The 7,500-nt window shown below is 42.2% G+C and overlaps 1 protein-coding gene across 1 annotated transcript in view; it reads left to right on the top strand.

Annotated features, from left to right (window-relative positions):
• LOC117486374 (cullin-9) overlaps positions 1-7,444 on the top strand; it is a gene marked incomplete at its 3' end in the record, with an annotated part of 27,166 nt that extends 19,722 nt beyond the window's left edge. The window contains 9 exon segments of the mRNA XM_034134791.1: positions 586-718; positions 720-748; positions 3,983-4,074; positions 4,077-4,087; positions 4,683-4,918; positions 5,620-5,702; positions 6,672-6,843; positions 7,305-7,354; positions 7,357-7,444. Of these exon segments, the coding sequence (XP_033990682.1) occupies positions 586-718; positions 720-748; positions 3,983-4,074; positions 4,077-4,087; positions 4,683-4,918; positions 5,620-5,702; positions 6,672-6,843; positions 7,305-7,354; positions 7,357-7,444 (894 nt within the window).
• Positions 7,445-7,500: the final 56 nt, after the last annotated feature.

Raw genomic sequence — 7,500 nt, 5'->3', positions numbered from 1 at the left:
ACACAAGGAGGACACAAACATATACACACACACACATTATTACACACATATACACACACACATTATTACACAACATATACACACACACACACATTATTACACAACATATACACACACACATTATTACACAACACAACCGGCCCCTTCGGTTCGGTACCGAACGATATAACGTTAAACGTAAAAAATTGAGAACGTGAACAACGTTTTGGAAGTCATCTCAGGTGCTGCGTCGCAGCGTTCAGAGTAATTTGCTCACATTGGGTTCAACGCGTCATAGAGCGACCAAGTCATTTCATTGGACGAGAGGCTTACTATGAGAGCTGGTCACAGGGATGCGTTCAAATTTAGTCAGTAATTTGAGGAAATGGCGAACGCAGATAAAGTTGAGCTCGTATGATTATATATATATATCAGTATTATATATATATCAGTATTATTAATATATATCAGTATTATTAATATATATCAGTATTTATGAATATATATCAGTATATTGTATTTATGAATATGTATTTATGAATATAATATATATCAGTATTTATGAATATAATATATATCAGTATTTATGAATATAATATATATCAGTATGTATGAATATATATCAGTATGTATGCTATATATCAGATATCAGAACTAATAAAGACATGTTCCTGTTCAGGTGGCTCACAGTCGGGACACCTATCAGGATCTGGTTCGTCTGCTGGATCAGCACCGAGCGGGACCGGGCGGCTCAGCTGTCCATACTCAGGTGTGTGTGTGTGTGTGTGTGTGTGTGTGTGTGTGTGTGTGTGTGTGTGTGTGTGGTGTGTGTGTGTGTGTGTGTGTGTGTGTGTGTGTGTGTGTGTGTGTGTGTGTGTGTGTGTGTGTGTGTGTGTGTGTGTGTGTGTGTGTGTGTGTGTGTGTGTGTGTGTGTGTGTGTGTGTGTGTGTGTGTGTGTGTGTGTGTGTGTGTGATATTCTCTCTGAGTAAAGTGTGTGTGTGTGATATTCTCTCTGAGTAAAGTGTGTGTGATATTCTCTCTGAGTAAAGTGTGTGTGTGTGATATTCTCTCTGAGTAAAGTGTGTGTGTGATATTCTCTCTGAGTAAAGTGTGTGTGTGTGTGAGATATTCTCTCTGAGTAAAGTGTGTGTGTGATATTCTCTCTGAGTAAAGTGTGTGTGATATTCTCTCTGAGTAAAGTGTGTGTGTAGATATTCTCTCTGAGTAAAGTGTGTGTGTGTGATATTCTCTCTGAGTAAAGTGTGTGTGTGTGATATTCTCTCTGAGTAAAGTGTGTGTGTGATATTCTCTCCGAGTAAAGTGTGTGTGTGTGATATTCTCTCTGAGTAAAGTGTGTGTGTGTGATATTCTCTCTGAGTAAAGTGTGTGTGTGTGATATTCTCTCTGAGTAAAGTGTGTGTGTGTGATATTCTCTCTGAGTAAAGTGTGTGTGTGATATTCTCTCTGAGTAAAGTGTGTGTGTGTGTTGATATTCTCTCTGAGTAAAGTGTGTGTGTGTGTGAGATATTCTCTCTGAGTAAAGTGTGTGTGTGATATTCTCTCTGAGTAAAGTGTGTGTGATATTCTCTCTGAGTAAAGTGTGTGTGTGAGATATTCTCTCTGAGTAAAGTGTGTGTGTGTGTGTGATATTCTCTCTGAGTAAAGTGTGCGTGTGTGATATTCTCTCTGAGTAAAGTGTGTGTGTGATATTCTCTCTGAGTAAAGTGTGTGTGTGTGATATTCTCTCTGAGTAAAGTGTGTGTGTGTGATATTCTCTCTGAGTAAAGTGTGTGTGTGTGTGTGATATTCTCTCTGAGTAAAGTGTGTGTGTGTGAGATATTCTCTCTGAGGGAAAGTGTGTGTGTGTGTGTGATATTCTCTCCTGAGTAAAGTGTGTGTGATATTCTCTCTGAGTAAGTGTGTGTGTGTGTGTGTGATATTCTCTCTGAGTAAAGTGTGTGTGTGTGTGTGATATTCTCTCTGAGTAAAGTGTGTGTGATATTCTCTCTGAGTAAAGTGTGTGTGTGTGATATTCTCTCTGAGTAAAGTGTGTGTGTGTGTGATATTCTCTCTGAGTAAAGTGTGTGTGTGTGATATTCTCTCTGAGTAAAGTGTGTGGTGTGAGAATTCTCTCTGAGTAAGTGTGTGTGATATTCTCTCTGAGTAAAGTGTGTGTGTGTGATATTCTCTCTGAGTAAAGTGTGTGTGTGTGGTGATATTCTCTCTGAGTAAAGTGTGTGTGTGTGTGATATTCTCTCTGAGTAAAGTGTGTGTGTGTGATATTCTCTCTGAGTAAAGTGTGTGTGTGTGTGTGATATTCTCTCTGAGTAAAGTGTGTGTGTGATAATTCTCTCTGAGTAAGTGTGTGTGTGATATTCTCTCTCTCCGAGTAAAGTGTGTGTGTGATATTCTCTCGAGTAAAGTGTGTGTGTGTGATATTCTCTCTCTGAGTAAAGTGTGTGTGTGTGATATTCTCTCTGAGTAAGTGTGTGTGTGTGATATTCTCTCTGAGTAAGTGTGTGTGGATATTCCTCTCTGAGTAAGTGTGTGTGTGTGTGTGATATTCTCTCTGAGTAAAGTGTGTGTGTGTGTGAGATATTCTCTCTGAGTAAAGTGTGTGTGTGATATTCTCTCTGAGTAAAGGTGTGTGATATTCTCTCTGAGTAAAGTGTGTGTGTGAGATATTCTCTCTGAGTAAAGTGTGTGTGTGTGTGATATTCTCTCTTCTGAGTAAAGGTGTGTGTGTGATATTCGCTTCTGAGTAAAGTGTGTGTGTGTGATATTCTCTCTGAGTAAAGTGTGTGTGTGTGATATTCTCTCTGAGTAAAGTGTGTGTGTGTGTTGATATTGCTCTCTGAGTAAAGTGTGTGTGTGTGAGATATTCTCCTCTGAGGAAAGTGTGTGTGTGTGTGATATTCTCTCTGAGTAAAGTGTGTGTGATATTCTCTCTGAGTAAAGTGTGTGTGTGTGTGTGTGATATTCTCTCTGAGTAAAGTGTGTGTGTGTGTGTGTGTGTGATATTCTCTCTGAGTAAAGTGTGTGTGATATTCTCTCTGAGTAAAGTGTGTGTGTGTGATATTCTCTCTGAGTAAAGTGTGTGTGTGTGTGATATTCTCTCTGAGTAAAGTGTTGTGTGTGTGATAATTCTCTCTGAGTAAAGTGTGTGTGTGTGTGAGATATTCTCTCTGAGTAAAGTTGTGTGTGATATTCTCTCTGAGTAAAGTGTGTGTGTGTGATATTCTCTCTGAGTAAAGTGTGTGTGTGTTGTGATATTCTCTCTGAGTAAAGTGTGTGTGTGTGTGATATTCTCTCTGAGTAAAGTGTGTGTGTGTGATATTCTCTCTGAGTAAAGTGTGTGTGTGTGTGATATTCTCTCTGAGTAAAGTGTGTGTGTGTGTGATATTCTCTGAGTAAAGTGTGTGTGTGTGATATTCTCTCTGAGTAAAGTGTGTGTGTGTGATATTCTCTCTGAGTAAAGTGTGTGTGTGTGATATTCTCTCTGAGTAAAGTGTGTGTGTGTGTGTGATATTCTCTCTGAGTAAAGTGTGTGTGTGTGTGTGATATTCTCTCTGAGTAAAGTGTGTGTGTGTGTGTGTGATATTCTCTCTGAGTAAAGTGTGTGTGTGTGAGATATTCTCTCTGAGTAAAGTGTGTGTGTGTGTGTGTGTGTGATATTCTCTCTGAGTAAAGTGTGTGTGTGTGTGTGATATTCTCTCTGAGCAAAGTGTGTGTGTGTGTGATATTCTCTCTGAGTAAAGTGTGTGTGTGTGATATTCTCTCTGAGTAAAGTGTGTGTGTGTGTGTGATATTCTCTCTGAGTAAAGTGTGTGTGTGTGATATTCTCTCTGAGTAAAGTGTGTGTGTGTGTGATATTCTTTCTGAGTAAAGTGTGTGTGTGTGTGATATTCTCTTCTGAGTAAAGTTGTGTGTGTGTGATATTCTCTCTGAGTAAAGTGTGTGTGTGTGTGTGATATTCTCTCTGAGTAAGTGTGTTTCCTGCAGGATCCTCAATAAGTTCCTGGACAGCTACCAGGAGGACGAGCTGCCGTGGCACGAGAGCATCGAGCCCTGCCTCTCCTCCATCAGCTGCTTCATCGCGACAGGGAGGTGAGAGGGAGGAGGAGAGGAGGGGAGGAGGAGTAGAGGAGGAGGAGAGGAGAGAGGAGGAGGACACGTTCAAGAGCTCTGTGTTCCATCAGTCACATCACAGCAATTCACAGAGTCCCTAAACAGAATGCTGAGAAATAAAAGTATATCAATACAAAATTCTGAGAAAAGTAGAAAATCGGAGAAAATACCATTATGCCCCGCTGACTGTACCCTGCTGTGATTGGCTGTCAGGTGGTGACAGCAGTTTATCCGCTGACTGTACCCTGCTGTGATTGGCTGTCAGGTGGTGCAGCTGTTTATCCTCTGACTGTACCCTGCTGTGATTGGCTGTCAGGTGGTGCAGCAGTTTATCCGCTGACTGTACCCTGCTGTGATTGGCTGTCAGGTGGTGCAGCAGTTTATCCTCTGACTGTACCCTGCTGTGATTGGCTGTCAGGTGGTGTGCAGCAGTTATCCTCTGACTGTACCCTGCTGTGATTGGCTTGTCAGGTGGTGCAGCTGTTTATCCTCTGACTGTACCCTTGCTGTGATTGGCTGTCAGGTGGTGCAGCTGTTTATCCTCTGACTGTACCCTGCTGTGATTGGCTGTCAGGTGGTGCAGCAGTTCATCCGCTTCCTGTTCCGGCTGGCCTCCCTGAACAAGGACTACGCCGTGGTGATGTGTCGTCTGGGCACCAAGGAGGCTCTGCTCAAAGCTCTGGAGAAGCACAGCTCCAACCTGCTGCTGGTGTCCGAGCTGAGGGAGCTCCTCACCGACTGTGAGAAGTACGCCTGCCTGTACAAGAAGATGACCACCAGCGTGCTGGCAGGCTGCATCCCAGGTACCCTCAAGACCTCTAGACCAGTACCAGTCCTCAAAGACCTCTAGACCAGTACCAGTCCTCACAGACCTCTAGACCAGTACCAGTCCTCACAGACCTCTAGACCAGTACCCCCCCTCACAGACCTCTATACCGTACCAGTCCTCACAGACCTCTAGACCAGTACCCCCCCTCACAGACCTCTAGACCAGTACCCCCCCTCACAGACCTCTAGACCAGTACCCCCCCCTCACAGACCTCTAGACCAGTACCCCCCCTCACAGAGATACTGACCACCAGCATGCAGGCAGGGCTGCATCCAGGTACTCAGAGATACAAATACTGCCAACCAATGGGGAGGAAGAGAGAGGCTTTACTTCAAAGTACCAATAAATATTGTCAGAAATGTCTCACCTGGTTCACTTCCTGTCAGGACATGTCTCACCTGGTTCACTTCCTGTCAGGACATGTTTCACCTGGTTCACTTCCTGTCAGGACATGTCTCACCTGGTTCAACTTCCTGTCAGGACATGTCTCACCTGGTTCACTTCCTGTCAGGACATGTTTCACCTGGTTCACTTCCTGTCAGGAATGTCTCACCCTGGTTCACTTCCTGTCAGGACATGTCTCACCTGGTTCACTTCCTGTCAGGACATGTCTCACCTGGTTCACTTCCTGTCAGGACATGTCTCACCTGGTTCACTTCCTGTCCCCTGTCAGATGGTGCTGGGGTCAGATAGAGGAGCACCGCCGCAGCCATCAGCCAATCAACATCCCCTTCTTTGACGTGTTCCTCAGGAACCTCTGCCAAGGTCTGTCTCATCATCACTTTATTACATACATACATGCTGTTATTATACATACATGCTGTTATTATATACATACATGCTGTTATTATATATTAACACACTGTTATTACATACATACATGCTGTTATTATATACATACATGCTGTTATTATATTTAACACAACCTGTTATTACATACATACATGCTGTTTTATATACATACATGCTGTTATTATATATTAACACACTGTTATTACATACATACATGCTGTTATTACATACATACATGCTGTTATTATATATTAACACACTGTTTTACATACATACATGCTGTTAATATATAATAACACACTGTTATTACATACATACATGCTGTTATTATATACATACATGCTGTTATTATATACATACATGCTGTTATTATATATTAACACACTGTTATTACATACATACATGCTGTTATTATATACATACATTCGTTATTACATACATACATGCTGTTATTATATATTAACACACTGTATTACATACATACATGCTGTTATTATATATTAACACACTGTTATTACATACATACAATGCTGTTATTATATACATACATGCTGTTATTATATATTAACACACTGTTATTACATACCTACATGCTGTTATTATATATTAAACACAGCTGTTATTACATACTACATGCTGTTATTATATACATACATGCTGTTATTACATACATACATGCTGTTATTAACATACATACATGCTGTTATATATACATACATGGCTGTTATTACATTACATACATGCTGTTATTATATACATACATGCGGTTATTATATACATACATGCTGTTTATTATATACATACATGCTGTTATTACATACATACATGCTGTTATTATATACATACATGCTGTTATTACATACATACATGCTGTTATCATATTTAACCACTGTTAGTTATTATATATTAACTCTATGTTTCCATGGCGATGAATGTGTCCAGGCTCCAGCGTGGAGCTGAAGGAGGATAAGTGCTGGGAGAAGGTGGAGGTCTCGTCCAATCACCATCGAGCTAACAAGCTCACCGACAAGAACCCCAAACCTACTGGGAGTCCAACGGCTTGCACCGGGTCGCACTTCATCAACATCTACATGCACAAAGGGGTTCTGATCAGGTTACTGAGGGGTACTGATCAGGTACTGAGGGGTACTGAGGGGTTCTGATCCGGTACTGAGGGGTTCTGATCAGTACTGAGGGGTACTGAGGGGTTCTGATCCGGTACTGAGGGGTTCTGATCAGGTTCTGAGGGTTCTGATATCAGGTACTGAGGGGTTCTGATCAGGTTCTGAGGTTTTTTCATGGTTCTGAGGGGTCTGATCAGGTTCTGAGTTCTGATCAGGTACTGAGGGGTTCTGATCAGGTTCTGAGGGGTTCTGATCAGGTTCTGAGGGGATCTGATCAGGTTCTGAGGGGTTCTGATCAGGTACTGAGGGGTTCTGATCAGGTTCTGAAGGGTTCTGATCAGGTTCTGAGGGGTAACCAGGACCACCTGGACGCCTCAAAGCATGACTCAGCTGATTCTGAATATTATACTACAGTTTAAATTCAGAATCCTGACTCACTGTTTTTGTTCAGACAACTGGCGGTCCACGTTGCGAGCGAGGACTCGAGCTACATGCCGGCCCGGTCCTGGTCCTGGGGGGGGACGAGCCCACCAGCATCAGCACCGAGCTCAAACACCGTGAGTCTGAAGGACTGAGGGATAGCCATGTCCTGTTGGCTATATACATAACAGCTGTTCTATCGTCCTGGACTGAGACCCCTGTGGTTC

The sequence above is a fragment of the Trematomus bernacchii genome, unplaced genomic scaffold, assembly GCF_902827165.1.
Source record: "Trematomus bernacchii unplaced genomic scaffold, fTreBer1.1, whole genome shotgun sequence".
NCBI classification, from domain to species: Eukaryota; Metazoa; Chordata; class Actinopteri; order Perciformes; family Nototheniidae; genus Trematomus; species Trematomus bernacchii.
This window is presented reverse-complemented; position numbering and strand designations above follow the sequence as displayed.